This window comes from Equus caballus, chromosome 1 (assembly GCF_041296265.1).
Source record: "Equus caballus isolate H_3958 breed thoroughbred chromosome 1, TB-T2T, whole genome shotgun sequence".
NCBI classification, from domain to species: Eukaryota; Metazoa; Chordata; class Mammalia; order Perissodactyla; family Equidae; genus Equus; species Equus caballus.
In genome coordinates, this window is record NC_091684.1 from 88,547,399 (window position 1) to 88,564,134 (window position 16,736).

Consider the following 16,736-nt stretch of genomic DNA (forward strand, 5'->3'; position numbering starts at 1 on the left):
CTGAGGCCGCCATTTTGTGGCAGCTATGAGAGACCAGTATAAGCCGAGCTGTGGAACCAGTCTGTAAAGGAAAAGGAGACAGAAGCAACACCCAGGGCTGAGGAGACGGCAGGCACCTGGAGGCAGAAAGAGGACACGAGAAAGGAGGAGGGGAGGGAAACGCTGCCTCAGACTTATTTTCTTCTAGGCCCGGCTGAGCGGTCTGCATTCCACTTTTGTGAAAGTCAAATCTGTCTTCACAATAAGAATTTTCTTCCCCTGAGGGGGGTGGATGGGTTTATAAGCCCTGAAGGTGCAGGAAGGTGGGGCTTGCTGGGGGAACAGCGCAAGGCAAGGAAGAATGTATCTCGTGTAGTGGGAAAGTAACAAAGTGGCCACCGAGACAGCGCTAAATGCTTCTTTTTTAAATAGTTTATTAATCTGGCCAAACAGGTAATGGAAACAGAGAATAATAATTTGCTAAAAAGTTCAGGTCATGAATGCCCTTTCCCCTATGAAACGAAAGACTCCATGGTTACAGAGTGCACCATTGGGTTATGACAACATTTCAAAATAAAGTTTCCATTTCGTATGTAACAATGTAAACTTCAAAAATAGTAAACTCTAGTCCCCTTGTCCCTCTTTACAGATCTATCACAGATAGAATTTTCTGGCAGACCTAAATTGTGTAAGTAAACAGCCTGGTGCTTAAAAGTTTCATAAAAAGGTTTACAGATTCAGTAAATAATTTTTCGGTCTTGGTCATGAAGTAAAAGCAACGAGCAATTCACCACCCCCTGTGGAGCCGACCTGATATGCACACTGCACACCGAGAACCACGTTCCATTATACTGGTCATCAGCTTTGTCATTTTTGTACACACACACACCCATATATATATATAATTTTATTTGTTTCTAAAGATTTCTACGTCTAAATTATAAGACGGCGCCAGTGACTTATAATGTCACCTCGCTTCACAAAGGTAAAGACGAAAATTCTGTAGAAGGCACTGTAATTTCTCTTGCATGATCTTACACAGACACGTGAGAGCAAGCCAGCTGGGCGTGGATTTATCTCCTTTTCTGTTACCCGGCTCAGGCCTGGCCTCTAACTGCCATCCCGAGATTAGCCACAGTCGATGGTGTTTGATGTCCATTACCCTTTCACAGTCCATCCGTCTCTCCGTCCAAATCAACTTACAGTTATCTTTTGGTTCATTGAAATCCCTTAAAATTAAGAGTACAGCTCTGGTATAAAACAAAATATGACCTACCATAGCTGAAAAATAATCACAGTGTGCAATGTAATTTCGGTTGCTAAGATTCAAAACATTTGCCCGGCCTTGTCAAGAACGTGTGACATCCAAAACAATCGAGGCAAGCAGAATTTTCACTTGCTTTACATTCATTTAAAAAGAGCTGAGAGGTTCTTCTTTTCTCTTTCATATTGAATTGGTACCCTTTAGTGAAAGGGCTGATGTGAAAAAGTGCAAGCAAATTGGACATGCCAATAAATACCGTATAACTTACTGCAGATTACCAAAACTGTACAGGTATGTACACCTTACCGAGCTGAGGTTCCCCTGTCGGGAACAGACCTCCAGATCCTTAACAGAGCGGTCACCGCGGAGACCCAGAGAGCGGGCGTCCGTCAGCGGGCGAAGGAAGGGCGGGCCCTCCTGCTCTTGCTCTGAGGTCCCGAGCCCGGGTCCGCGCTGCCCTCAGCCGTCTCCTCCTTCTTCCTCACTTTGAGGCGGGTGAGCAGCTTAATCAACCAGACATCCCACTCCTCTGGCAGGAGCAGAAGGAGGAAGCCCAGGCCGATGATGATGATGGCGATGACCCGGACCCCGTTGAAGACTATCTTACTGGTGTAGTGATCAACCACTGCAGGGGAGAGAGAACTCGGGTTACTGGGCAACAAGCCAGGCCCGGCTCAGGGCGAAGATGCGCGTCCTCGAGATGGGCGGGGCCTCCAGCGTCCCTTTCTGCGGGGACGGGAAGGGGAGAGGTCTCCTCTGACCACCGACTCCTGCTCGCTTTGGTTTTGTTCCAGGTGGCCGGGGCTGTCTCTAGCCAGTCACCCTTCCCTTTATAAAACCTCTCTGGGAAGAGGCCTCGCACTCGTATTTCACTTCCCCACACTGATCTGAGCCCTTAGTGCGAGAGACCAAAGAAAACACGAGGGGCAGTTGGAGAAAGGGACAGACATCAAAGTTTCATCGAGGCCACCTCTGGGTGGCAGGATAATGAAAACATTAGTACTTTCTTTATATTTCTGGTACTGTTTACATTCTCTACAGCAACATATGCTACTTTTACAAATTAAAAGCATTATTTCACAAGACATGCAAATATATGTATATTTTGAAGACCAAACTTGGCCTGGTTCTTTGAAGATGATAAGCATAAATTCTGGTTCTGCCCTAGGGCATCCCACTATTTAATGTTTATAAAGGCCCACCGGGCACAGGGCTCATTCCTGCCTCACATCAGGTGAGGGAAGAAAATGAGCAGCAGGACTCATGTCAGTTAATAAAAACCCAGATCCTCATTCTCTTCTGAGCCAGAAGGTCAAAAGTGTTGTAGATGTTAAGCCTTTTTCCTTCTCTCTTTTTTTTTTTTGCTTTCTTTCTCTTTTCTTTTTTTAATTTTTAATTTTTTTTTTTTATTTTGAGGAAGATTAGCCCTGAGCTAACATCTACCACCAATCCTCCTCTTTTTGCTGAGGAAGACTGGCCCTGAGCTAACATCTGTGCCCATCTTCCTCTACTTTATATGTGAGATGCCTGCCACAGCATGGTGTGCCCAGTGGTGCCATGTCTACACCCGGGATCCGAGCTGGCGAACCCTGGGTCGCCGAAGAGGAATGTGTGAACTTAACTGCTGGGCCACCAGACCGGCCCCTTCTTTCTCTTTTCTTAACTAAACCAGACAAAGCAAATTTGGAGTCTGCCTTCTAGACAAGAGAGAACCAGATTGCTTTTCTATTATATCATTTTTGGTGAAAAAGAGGGTTTGCTGACTTCAGAGCGTGTGGCTTTAGAAAACGGACTTCCTGGACAGCTGGCCACCAGCTCTCCACATGTAAGGGTTGTTCAGTGGCCCAGTTGGACGCTGGCTCTGTCATTCTCCTCTCGTGTTCCTCCTCTTCCTCTGGCCTCCCCCCTCCCCAGCTCTCACCTGTCTAGAGGGTGGGCGGAGAAGGAGTAAGAAGGATAAAAGTTAAACCTGAAAAAAAACTTTGTTAGTAGCCCTCCTGTGGAATTAAAGTGTCCCTTGTATCCATTCAGAAATACTTTAATTTTTAATATTGGCAAAACATTCTGATAATTCAACGGAAGGGGATAGTCAATTAGCAAGTCACAGGACATGCCCTAGAGACAGACGTCAGGGAGAGTCCAAAGGCCCTCAGTGGCTCCGCTCTGACATGTCCCATAATAGCCCACTCCTCTGCTTCTCTCTTGCAGTAGAGAAGTGAATGGGTTTCCTCCCTCTGACACATTATTACACCTCTTATGTTGCAGGTAAGCGATAAGAGATGATTCTGATTAATCTCTCCAACACCTGGCTGTGTGATACGGTCAAAGTCAGCTTCTATGTAAGAGCTTCCTGAAATATGTCTTCGTGGTAAGAATGCTGTGTGACTATAAAGACTCAATAAGACATAGGGGGAGTAAGTTACTTACTTACTGGTAAGCTATTTTTCAGAAGCCTGCAGCATCTGGAGACTGACAGACTGGACAGCTTTCTACCAGCTCTCCAGGAGCCTGGGGGTTTACTGCTGTTGAAGTGCCATCCCATAGATTATTTCATTTGGTTCTCATATCGACCAAGGTAATGAGGGTCGGTGCAACCTTCACTGTGAGGGGGGACAAGCTAAGGCCCAGGGAGGTGATGAGTTGGGACCACCGTCCTCCAGGTGGGCAGTCCGCTGATGCCCTAGCCAGGCCTCTTTTCACACTGCCACCCTGAGGCCCTTCTAGAAGAGTCGGGGGCCAGGGTAAGGCACATATGGAACCTGTGGGATGGGAGGGGTGAGAAACCAAACCATGGGCAAGGGCTGAGGAAATGGGGCGCTGCACCGCGTCAGAGGCTGCCGTCCTGGGAGGCTCATCCTCCAACGGACCAGAGCGGGAGGGCTCTGGAGATGGCTTCTGAGGAGCTGAGCCAGGGCCGGGCTGAGTGCTCTGGGGAGACATGCTTCACAAACCCTCGCCTGGCTGAGAATTATGCAGGGGGTCAGAGGGGAGGAAGGGGGATTCTGGGGAGAAAATCCAAGATTCATACCAGAATGAGCCGGGAAAAGGAAGGAGATGAGGGGCAGGTGACGACAAGCTTTGGAAGAGCTGCCACCTGAGTGCGTTGGCAGGTACCCAGCGGAAAACAGGCCAGGTGCTGAGGAGCCGGGCAAAGGGCACCCTCTCCTCTGGGGGCGAGGATACTGTTCATGCTTCTTCAGTTTGTCAACATGTCTTCACGTCATACCCGTCAGACCCTGAGCAAATCTCCCCCAGAAAGTCACTTATGAAAATTGAATGTTTTTCCTGCTACATATTTTTCTACATTTACTAGTAATATTAATTATAGTCATCTCTGATCCCCACATCAGTTAGAATCCAGATGGCTTTAGACTTTCTGTATCTTGGTGTGGTAAGTGAAAATCAACCCATTATGGAGAAAATATTGCACATATAACAAACCCACATTTTACCTAAGTGCTTTCTTTCTATACAGGAGGTTAAACATGCATTCTATACCAGGGATGACGAGAATATACGTGAGTATGTGTGCGTGCATGTGTGTATGTGTGCATGTGTGTATGTGTGCATGTGTATTTGCAAGTGTGTGTGCATGTTTGTGTTTGTATGTGTGCATGAATATTTGTGTGTTTGCGGTTTGTGTGCATGTCTGTGTGCATGCATGCATGTTTTTGTATGTGTGCATGTGTATTTGTGTTTGCAAGTGTGTGTGCATGTCTGTGTGTGCGCGTGCGTGTTTATATGTGTGCATGTGTATTTGTGTGTTTGCGAGTGTGTGTGCGTCTGTGTGTGTGTGCATGTTTGTGAGTGTGTGTGTTTGTGTGTGTGCACGTGTGTGCTTACAAGCAGATATAGGAAGCCGTATAAGAAGCCATATACATTTACCTGCATTCACAGGTACACTGAGGACGATTCCAAGAGACATCAGAGTAGGATATGTAACAGCAATTCCAAAATTTAATACAATATTGAATGCTGAAATAAAGAATAAACACACGGGTGTTATTCATGACAGGCCTGGACGCTCAGACTCCAGCTTCTCTGCTGGTGCTGGAGGCAGGAGTGACTGCTGCCCTTTGCTCTGACTCAGTGAACTCGGGGCTCCTGCAAGGGCTCCAGGACTTGGGGAGTAGGGACAAACATCCTGATTACTCAGCTCTCCTCTCTTCCCTGAGCTTTGAAGGAGGGAAAAGAAATTTGGAAAAGGTAACCAGTGAGAAGGCCCCAGAGCAGAGGACTGGAGCCATCCTGCTCATCCTACCGACTCAGCTTTTCTCTGTCGCTGGCAATGGTTCTGGGGTGACCATAAACAGGAGCTGCAGTTTTAGAGGCAACAGGGTGAGGCCCCTCCTTGGTTGCTTCTCTGCTTAAGACCAGCCCTATATTAGGTAATGGTGATGATGATAATAATAATGATAACTGATAATATTTATTGAACATCAACACATATCGGGCAGTGTTCTAAGAGCTTGGCATGCATTAATTTACCAACCCCTTACCAGCCCTATAAGGAATATACTATTACCAGTAGGTAACATATAAAATGCTGGGCTATCGGTTCACTATTCAGAGCAGCAAGGACTGTGGCTACCACTGCAGCGACTGTGGCCCTGGAATTAGAATCCAATGTCTTCATCACCAAGGCTTTCCTTCGTGAAACAGAACGATCTTGGAAAGCACGGGGAACGTAAGGGTAACAATAGACTGTTTTTCTCCTCCCAGCGCGGTTTCCAAAGATGCCCCCGAGCTGCACAGATCCTGCTCCTCAGTCACTGCTCTCTGGGGATCCTGACGGGGTGATCGCCACTTACTCAATAAGAGGACTGAAAATCCACAAAGGTTTCCCCAAGGAATGTCATCGAAAGAGCTCCAGTATTCCACTTTGGTAAAGTAGAGGATGACAGGAATACAGGTGATGAAGAGGATGTTAAACACACCCAAAATGGACAAAAATAAGGCGGCTTCTCCAAACTTAGCGCTGCCCAGGAGGAGCTTGAAGAGAACCTGCCAGAGAGAGAGAGGAGAAGGGGTGAAGGTTCAGACTCCAACTTGCCACTGAAGCGAGTGCACTTGGTAAGGTCGGGGCTGGACCACAGGCCCGACAGCCATATGACAGGTACGTTCTACCCTACCAGGCTGCAGTGACTGTGCTCACTTATGCACACAGCCAAATCTCAGTAACATCACGGTGGACGGTTATGCTCTGGCTACACAGAGAGCATCTTCAGGAACCATGGGTTGTCACACTAGGCTTGATTTGTCTGTGTTGTGTTCATGACACCATATCCCAGCTTCAGAGCATCTGAAGACGAGGAAGCCACCTATTAGAAATATCTGCCGTGATTACACGTGGGACCCCTAAAATTGATCTCTGACCTTGTACAACACAGTTTGCAAACCACTGCCCCTAAGAAAAGGGCTTTGGCTGCACGATATTTTCTATAAATTGAAGGTACAGAGATTATAACACTCAAAGCTCAACCCACCACCCTGGTCCAGAAATGGCATGGCTTTGAGCGGAATGCACCCAACTTTGACTTCTTGCACCTGTTCTTGTTTTACATATTTCAGGTGTGTGAAAGGCCAGAAAGCGAGGGACAAATGCGACTGGACTGGCTGGGAAGCTGAACTTACAGAGGCAGTAGGCCCCAGTCGAGCCCTTGTGTTAAGTGAACTATTGACGGTTACGGAACTGGTGGTCCAGTTTGAATCTCTGCATTGTTGTCTCTCCTACTTTTCCTGCTTGTCCTTTGTCAGCCGTCTCACAGCTCTTTCAGGTCTTTCTGGGCATATGTGCAGAAAGCGTTTAAGGGAAATAAGTCGTTTTCAGTCCTCTACCTACCAGGTCCTTTGGGTAAAGGGATAAAGAGCAGGCAGTGGAGGAGATGGAAATGGAAGTCCAAATCAGAATATTTGTGTTCACTGTAGATTGAATTTCTATATGTTCCCTGCTTCCCATTAGCACAGAGCTAACTGAGTGTAGCAGAGTGTGGCCTTTTAATATTTTCTGCATTTGGAGAGTGGCTTTGGAGTCTCAGAATGGTGCTGAACTATCACGTCCTCTTGGTGAGGTGTGTTCCAGAGAAGGAAGATGGCACGTGTCTCTCTCTGTGGGCAGGGAGGGCAGGGAGCAGAGGAAGGATATCTTAGAAGGCACAGTCATTTCACTTTCCAAAATGATCAAATGCATTACTCACAGAGCTGGGAAAAAAATGCCTTTTCTTATCATTTTCTACACTACTTAATTTTCTCTGTCCTACTGTCTGGATCCACAAAGGGCCAATAAGCTAAAATCTCATTTCTCATTGAATCCTCCAGGTCAGTTTCCCAACTTGGAGACCAAATTTGCATTCTCCACTAGGGACCTAAAGAGAAGGAGAGAGGAAGAAAGGGGAATCCAGAGGAGAGAGCAGCCAGGAGCAGGGATGGAGCAGGGGAGGAAACAGCGAGGGACTCGAGTCAGGGGATAAAAATCGTTTCCTCTAGACCTGCAGTGGGACATGCTTTCCAATGGCTCCCAACATTTTGTCAAAAATATTTTATAATCCCCATCTTAGAGTAGTTGTGCTTTCATTTATTCAGCCTATGGGCAATGCTTGAAATGCACACGGATTCATGCTGGGTACTGGTGGCTGCGGAAAACTCCCGTGATAAAAAGATTTAAATGACAAAGCTGCTCCAGATATTCAAAACTTCATGCCCAATCTGGTGGGAAATTGCCTGAGGAAACAATGAGCCAGCCATTTAGGGACCCTGACCCTTCTCCTGTCCTTGCCCAACAATGAAGTTGCTAATCAGACTCTGTGATCCACTGTTTCCCTCATTTTGTCGCAAATGCTGCAAATGTATGGCCATTGATGCAAAGGTCTAGAAAGCCAAAGCCGAAAGCAGTAGCATGCCTCGGCACTGCAAGTCTCAGTTTGCCTAGTGCACATTGCAAACAACCACTCATCACCATCAAAGGCTGAAGTAATGGGCCAGCCATGCTGGGACCTGCTGCTGTCTCAGAGGAAAGCTCAGAGAGCTTGCTCCCCGTGCACTCACCTTGTAGAGGGCAGACATGGATGCGGAGCCCACCACCAGTGCTATGCCGATGACAGAGTGGCTGTGGAAGCCATCTGCGTAGGTCATCATCACGATCCCAGCGATGGCGAGGATGGCAGCCACAATCTGGATAGAAGGAAGAAGAGGGCGGTCAGGGTAATGGTGGGGAACTGAATGGCCACCTAAGTGCTGATGCAGTAGAAATGTTCACGGGGCTCAATAACATGAGGGGAGAGTGGTGTCTCCTTTCTAGTCCTTCTTTGGAGAACAACAAGCAAAGCCTACTCTCCTGTCTAAATACTGCTCCTGCTTAGAAGCGGACACTTAGCAAAGCTCGGCATGACCAAAGACCCGGAAACAGTCAGAAGCAAGGAGAGGTGCCGTGGCTTAGCGTCCCGTGGTAGTCAGTCACTGTCATTCTTGGACAGCTGAGAGGAGGTGGTCATAATCCCCACCACAGGCACTTTGGTCATGACAACAGTTGGCTGACACCTGGAAATTACCTCCTAGTTCCTTCCCAGCCTTCTGAACGCACCTCACGTGATCTTGCTTTATGTATTTCATCTCAACAGAGAGGGCGCGGTGAAGACCGCAGATCTTGGCCGCATTTCACACTCCAGCACTCCAGAACGTGTGTCACCTGCCAAGCAGGGCTACAGACAGTGTCCCAACCTGGAGGTGCAGTTCCTTTACTTAGCTGCTGCAGAACCCTCCCCCAACGGCCCCCCTGGATCCTGTTCTCGTCTAGATACAGACTTCTCAGGTTGAACGGGAACTCCCGGGGGATGCACACATTTCTGTTGTGCAAGTGAAATCGTCCGAGTCCACAGGAGACACCACTTCCCAGAGCAGAAATGCATTAGAGCGGAGAGTAAGTACAAGTTCTAATGGGAGGTGGTCATGGAGCTACATCAGTACCGTGGGCTGGGAAGCAGGGAGGGGGTGATGTAGGCAGAACACAGGGGAGGGCAGAATGATGGGTGCAATACAGGTTTCAATGGCTGGATTTACTGTGAGTTTTATCCCTCTCATGCATCATTCCAAATTGACCTCAGATATCTATAACAATATCAAATAGCTAACATTTACTGAGGGGTCATGGATAAGTGTTTTCTGTGTATTTTCTCATTGAATCCTCAAAATACATAAATGTTATCATTCATTTCATTTTATAGACATAAAAACTTAGGCTCAGAGAGGGTAACTAACTTGCCCAAAGTCACAGAGCTGCTGTGGCAGAGCAGCGACACAGATTCCAGGTCTGTCCAATTGCAAAGTCAGTGTTTATATATATAAATAGGAAAGTATGAGTCACATAATAAGGCATTGCCAGCCAAACTCTGAGATTTGAACTGAGGTTTCCTTTGTGGTTTAAACAAAATTTTTAGGTTAGTGCAAGTTACTGTGGTTGAATCTCAGAGTTTGTCTGGGTTACAAACTTCTGGTGTATTCCTCAAGCAATGGTTTCATCTAATGATAGATCCATAACACAGAGGCCCTTGAGAGAGCAGGTGATTATCATTTCCTGGAGAAGAGCCAGGCCCTAATTGTCTACTTGTTCCTTCCGGTTTGATAATCCACTTTTAGCCAGTGGCATCATTCTGCATCACGGGGTGCAGACATTTCATATTCAAATGTACTTGTCCTGTATACAACTGTTCATTAAGAAAAGGAAACAGAGACAGCAAGACAATCAGTATAGCCCCCCCCAAGAGAACAAGAAAGGAGCAAGTGAACAAGCAGGCAGGGAGAGGGGATGGCTCCTGCTCCAGGGGACACGCATCATGCAAAGATGCCACTTGGGATGGTTCAGGCTGCCTCAGCATCGGAGGTCAACAGAGAGAAAAATAATTAGAAAAAGAAAGGAGGGAAGAAAATAGCTACATTTCAGATGATTTGGTCCATCTCTAAAGGTGCCTGAGTTTTTCCAAACTTAGGGCTGAAGTTTGAGGAAATGAAGGAGAACAAGGGGTTATTTTTTCCTAAAGACTTAAAGGCAGATTTCCAGCCTCTTCCTCTCTCTTCTCTGTTGAGTAAATAATAAACAGCTAAAAGCTTCTGCCTGTGCTGTGCTGTGCAGTGCGGGGGAGCTGAGGGAAGGGGCTGAGGGGTGAGAAATAGAGAGTGTGGGTGGTCACCGGCCTTCCGGTCAGCATTTGAGGAGCCCAGGGCCCATGAGTTCGTTATGAGAGGCGGCATCAAGGGACAGCGATCCCCTCATTCATGCCTCCAGCTCTTTTCCTCCTGGGGGGTCCCAGCCCCAAGTCATGGGATCGGCCAACCCAGCTGTGGGGCACCTGCTCTCTGGGCATCAGCAGCCCTGCTGGGACACCCCCAGCCCTAAGCCTGGGGCCCGACCAAGGTGCTGGAGGGGAAACTGGCGGCTCTACCCCAATGCAACCCCCCTACAGCGGAGCAGTTGGAACATACCCTACGGGTTTGGGGGGCAGAGCCTGAGAGTCCGTCCTCAAGCCTGAACTCCTTGGAAGGTTCTAGCTCTATCTTTAAAAGTAAGTGTCTATTTTACATTGTACCCCACTACATCTCTGGGTTTCTTGGTTTACACTTGGAAATATTTCCCTGCCTGTTTCCTACACTGAGATGAACTCTCCAGGAAGGCTGGTCATGCTTGGCCTGTGCTTTCCCACGCCCCTCACTTTCCAGATCTGCATGTCCCTGGAGGAGGATGCTGAGTGTGACGACGAAATAAAGACAGGTGAATTCCCCTACTTCCCCGTGCCTCTCCTGTCTCACACTCTCCTGTTGCCCCCTCTCCCCCCGTGTAACCCACTGAACTATCCTAAAACAAGCACTTTGGGATCTAGACTAATGGGTAACAGTGGCCTTGAGACCCAGGGCCGAGAGCCGCCATCTCTACCTTGGCTGGGAAAAATCAGCTGGAGAAGAGGAAGAAACGCAGATGTGGGAGACACTGCGGCCGGCACATTGCCACTTAATCTCTTGCTGGTGGCCTCACCTAGTATGGTGATCCTATTGTAATCTGTCTGGCCCCGGGGCTCCAGACTCAGTGCCCCAGCAACTCAGTGACATGTCCTGTATCCCTCACGGCCACACTGCTCCTATCCGATGTCAGGCCGAGGGAAGGAGAGCAAAGTGTTGAGCGTGAGGAAGAACGAGGAGGGTGGTGCAGGGCTGGGTGAGTCTGGTCACCTCCCTGCCCAGCGCTCCCCACTCCTGCTAAGAGTGCGATGGGCTGCGTGTCCTCTGCCAGTCAGAGCTGTAATGTGTTGTAGATTTGTACGGTTTGGGCAATTTTGAAGAAGGGAGAGAACAGACTAATTTTTAAATATATTTCCCCCAGCTCTTTCCCTCCCGGCTCCTGGACTGCTCTCATCCCCTCAAAGCAAGAGTTTGGAGGGAATTTAGAGATCCTCCGGTTCATCCCTCTTATTTCGGAGACTGGAAAGGGATGTGGGCTGTGAGCTCCTCTTGCTGTGCTCAGGGGGCAGAGGACAGCCTCCCAAACAGAGGGAGTCAGGGTCAGAGTCGGAGTTCTGTTCAGGGATGGCCCCTGGTGAAACACTGAAAGCATCGTAATTACTGGAAACATCAGCTGCAATCTGACTGAGATGGGGGCTGGTCTGGGAAAAAGGGCAGGATCCCCAGGGATGTGCTGCTGGGGTTTGAGGACCCCCTGGAATGATCTCTTAGCTAGCATTCTTGCTCCTTCGTCAGTCCCTCCTGGTGTGAAAGCCCTAACTGTAGCGGGCGGTTATTAACAGCCGCTGAACCATCAGAGAACCCCCATCTTCCGTTTCCCTGGAGCTGTGGGCTAGGGATGGTCTCTCTGACCTGGGTGAGTGAGCTTCATCTTTAGGAGGGGCCGTACTTCACGCCCCCTGAGTTCTACTTACTCTCATTCCACCACTGCTTTTGCTACACAAAGCTGCCTCCCTAAATAGTTGTCAGCTTCTGACACTGTCAACAAAAGGACTGGGCTGATCCATGAAATCCCCCTACTTAAAAAGGAATAATAACGACAAGACTGTGAAAGACAATATTTATTGAGTTTTATGTGCCAGACACGCATCATCTTATTTTACTCTCACATCTGTTCTATAAGATGAGCATGAATATTCTGTTTTAAAATGAGGTAAGTAAGGCTCAGAGATGTTAAGTAAGTTGCTCAAGGTTCAACAGCTTCTAAGAGGGAACCACGATGCACATCCTAGTCACTTGACTCTAGACTGGAGCACCCCCTTTTCTGTTAGAAACCTCGAGTCTGGAGAGCCAGGAAACAGATGAAAAGCACATCGAAGCACAGAGTCAGAGGGTGACACAGGGGCCAGCTTAGGCTCCTTTCAACAGCCACCTCTGGTGCCAGAAGTGGCTGGGATGTCCTCAGAATTAGGAGATACATTTGCTTTTTTCTGGTCTATGTGCAGGACTGGGACCTGTTGATGTTTTCCAGGAACACAGCCCTTGTGATCTGAGTAATTGTCTTAATAACACAAGTCCTCTGTGCTGTCTGTCCCCAAGCATAATGCTGAGGCTCCATCATGTTCTTTATGTCTGTGTGACTCTCAAGCTTGTATGCTCAGCTGTCCAGGATGGGGAACAGTGTCGGCTCCCTTCAGTCATTGGAAATTACCCAGTGGAAAGTGCTGGATAACCCAGCAGTCAGAGAGAAGTCTAAGAGAACCCATGCACCAGGCAGCTATTATCTTGGGCTTAGATCTCCTCCTGTCTATCAAGGGGGAAATTCAGGCACTGGCCAGCTGCTGGTCTCTCACAGATTTTCCTGGCTCTCTGAACCCTTGAACACGAGAAGAGGGAAATCCACCACGCCTTAGAGTGGAAAGCTCTCAGGTGACGGGTCATGTACTTCTAAGAGGAGTAGTGATTATCAGAGAGCCCCACGCTGCAAGGTGCTTTACAGGTTATAAAATTCCACCACCACCCCGGCTCCTTGGACCTGTGTTTTGGTGCTGGCCTAGAGCCAAAGGCTTCAACACAAAACTCTGTCCCGTCCACAGTGGTCAGCACAGACCAGATGGGTCGAGTGGCCAGGAAGGCTAGACCATATCAGTTCAGGGACGTTGGGGGTACCCTCTTATCCATGTAGAGCAATAAAAGAAAGATCTGGATGTTCCAGATTGTTCTCTATGAGTCTGGGAGGCTTTCCAGTATTTTCACACCTCCTCTTAACCTCAAAAACTTCCTTTTCTCTGTTCAGATGCAGAAGCTTCTTTTCAGTGACTGGGTCTCGCTTGGGATTTGCTTGGGATATCAGAATCAGGCCCAAAAGTCCCACGAATTCCCTTGGCTCTTTGCACCAAAATAAGGTCATGCAGGGCACGCACTCGTGGCGTGGGGCCCCGGGACAGCTGAGTCTGCGGTGTCCAGTCAGGCAGGCCGTTGCACAGATTACTGCCGGAAGTACCTGCATTTCTTGCGGAGAAGCATTAGATCATTTATTTGCTGAAAGCTGTTCTGGGTGGCAGCGCAGGGAGTGAGTTTTTATTCCAAAATTAACACGAAGCCCCAAAACAAATTCTCCCCCTGCTGCAAACTAAAAATACGACCCAGCAGCTGACTCATGTCCCCGCTGCTGTCTGAATAACTGGGTGGGCGTGAATCTGCCGCTGGGGTGATGTCATTGTTCCCAGGGCAGTGAGTGAAGGACACAGTAGAGGGCCTGGGGCTGGCCCCTCACTGGGTGCCAGCATGACTGTTCTCGTGGGACTGCCCATCAGAAGGGCTCTCAGCTTCACGGCCGGCCGGCCACATGGTCTGGGGGGCAGGAAGGAGGAAGAGACGCTCTCTGGTGACAAGAGAACTAGCTGCGTGGCTGAATCCTCTTTTTGTCTCTGTTTGTGGAAAGGTGATGATGGGCAGTAGCAGCTCCTGGCCACCAGAGGGAGACAAGCAGAAGCCACCAGGATTCTGTCCACACTATTGTCACCTGTTCCTGTTATTCAGGGCCAGTCCCTTGCTATTTCCACTGACATTTGATAGTGCAGTTATCACATTTCATATGACTGTTATGAAATTTGACTAGATTTTAATGGAATTTACTAAGTCTAGGTTGTAACAACGAGAGGTAATTCAAGGGGTATAATTCACTCCCCGTTCGTCTAGGGTGGGAAGGAAGTAAAACTGTCCCTCCACAGTTTGGATTTAGCGGAAGTGTGTCTGGCCCACTTCAGCTTGTACACGTAGTCCAGACAAGGGGCCTCCCGAGACCACACACCCGTGTGGATGTGAAGGACGCCCTGGCTTTCAGATACCTCCTAAGCAGAGAGTGGCAGTGTTAGCAGAGAGCTCCAGGCTGCAGGGCACTGCTGCCCATGAGAGAGGGAGTGAGCACGCAGAGAGGGGAGCACATCACCAGCCCCAGGGTGGGGGGGGGTCCCCGACTGGCACACACTTTAGGGAATGCTTGTTGAAATGCTTGAAATGAAAGGTGCTTTAATGAATGCTTGTATGGTTTGCAAGCAAGAAGGTTTGCAAGGCACACCGAGAACCAGGCCCTCTGCTGGGCTCCTTTTCTGCTGCAGATCAGAAGGAAAGTGGTCAGCAGCTTATGCTTATGGTCCAGCACATGGAGCTAATAAGCAAGCCAATGGGCAGGTTTTGGTGGACATGACTGAGTGAGGGAGGAAGACAGATAATAAGGAACTTACCCTCACTCCCATGAATCTGTCCCTGAGAACGATCCATGAGAGCAAGAACACAAAAGCTTTGTTGCAGCAGAACAACACGGAGACATCCGTAGTGTTTATTTTCTTTATTGCATGTAAGTACAGGTAGTTTGTGAGTGTCCAAAGAACACCAAAGGGTGCTGCCTTGGTAAAAAACACCTTCAAAGTCAAGCCATTGTCTCCAAAAAATCGACAGCACTCCCTAAAACAAGGAAAGAGAGGCAGTGTTATTATATTCTTGGGTTGAGACAGACCATTTTTTTCTTATACCCAGTTTTTGTGTATTTTGTAAGCAAATATAGGAAGGGGTGAAGTCTTTTTATTTATTATTTTCTATAAACATCTTTCTATTAAAGCTCTTCAACCTATTGCTTTAGTCCATTGAAGAAAACGTCGCACAATGATCTGACGTCATGGATTATTCCTTCTGTTCATTTTGGGTTTAGAAGGGATGGCTCTAGACAGAAGGTAATGTTGGGATTATCTGATCTGAAGAAGGCCCAAGGCCATGTTGATGGACTGAGAGATTCTGTCCTTTGCTTAGTAAGAGAAGGAAGCCACTAGCTCTTTTTATTTTTGGGGGGGGTGGTGGTGGAGACTTGAAGAGAACATTGAAACATATTTTTAAAAATCTGCCCCAAACTGAAATTGTCTTTGTTATCAGGCAGGGGCAGTCATTTCTGGGGTGCATCTAAAACATTTTGGCTATGATACAAATGGTGTCACCTATCTATACATTTTCTCCTTGAGGCCGTTCTGAGAGTTTGTTATTCTACCATGAGGAACTTCATGTCCCAACCAGGTTAAAAGACTAGCACAGGAGGAGTGAGCAGATCCGAGGGTTCAGCATCTTAAGAGAGAGTGAGATGAGGAAACACCTGTAGAAGAAAGTTTTTCAATGCCATTCTAGATTCTAGGGGGAAGGACCACTGATATTTAAAAAATGCTGAAGAAAAATAAAGCCAACCATCTATATGCAGAAGATAGTAGAGGAGGCTGCTGGGGAGAAAGCCTGGAGAGAGCTCTGAGAGGGGCGTGGTCTACAGACAGCCAGCAGCTGCCCTGACTGTCGGGAGCAAAGATCATTGCTCTTCTGGTCTTGACGAGCCACGCTAGGAGACAGATGAGTGAGGGCGTGCTGCTCCCACGGCCATCACTGTCCAGGCTCACAGACAGGGCCCAGCGTGGCCGATGTACGAGTGAGGAGGACAGGAGTCAGTGAAAGAAAAGGTATAACTAGAATAAGCCAAATACACCAGGGTGGGGGAATAGCTGTGGCCTGTGCCACTTAAAATGCAGCAGTAAAGGAGGAAAATGAAAAACAAGTCAAAGGGGATTTGATGTGATTTAAAATTTAATTTTGTTCTTACCATCATCAATCTAAAATGAAATCTGCCTTTGTTCATTGCTCAACTATGTGGCATATCCATAGAAGAAAGAGAAAACTCATCACCCTTCACTAAACTCGGTCCTATGTTTCTTCTAAACAAACTAGCACCAGGTAACACATCCCAATCACTAAATTTACCATCAAACCAATTCAACTGAATTGATTCCATTTTGGTTTTATAGAGATGAAACTCTCATCTGATAGGCTGATATTCGTTTGCTGTGTAGTTTTCATATAACTGTTCAGCTGCATTTTCTATGAGATTTTCTCAAGCCCCTATTCACAGAAGAGTCTTCTTTCCCCCAGGGATAGTGACCAAGGTTGGCTCCCTTGATTTCTGTGATTATGGGCTATCAAGTGATGCCAGTCCCTTGAGTATGATCAACAGGAAATA

At 47.8% G+C, this 16,736-nt stretch overlaps 1 protein-coding gene across 2 annotated transcripts in view; it reads right to left on the reverse strand.

Moving 5' to 3' along the window:
* Positions 1-393: 393 nt before the first annotated feature.
* Positions 394-16,736, reverse strand: part of SLC35F3 (solute carrier family 35 member F3) — a 369,534-nt gene continuing 353,191 nt past the window's right edge. For both annotated transcript variants that reach the window (XM_023647383.2, XM_014734106.3), the window contains 5 exons: positions 14,935-15,154; positions 8,288-8,413; positions 6,055-6,247; positions 5,129-5,218; positions 394-1,868 (listed from right to left, as the gene is read on the reverse strand). In XM_023647383.2, coding sequence (XP_023503151.1) covers positions 1,633-1,868; positions 5,129-5,218; positions 6,055-6,247; positions 8,288-8,413; positions 14,935-15,154 — 865 coding nt within the window. In that variant the 3' untranslated portion in view covers positions 394-1,632. The remainder of the gene's footprint in view (positions 1,869-5,128; positions 5,219-6,054; positions 6,248-8,287; positions 8,414-14,934; positions 15,155-16,736) is intronic.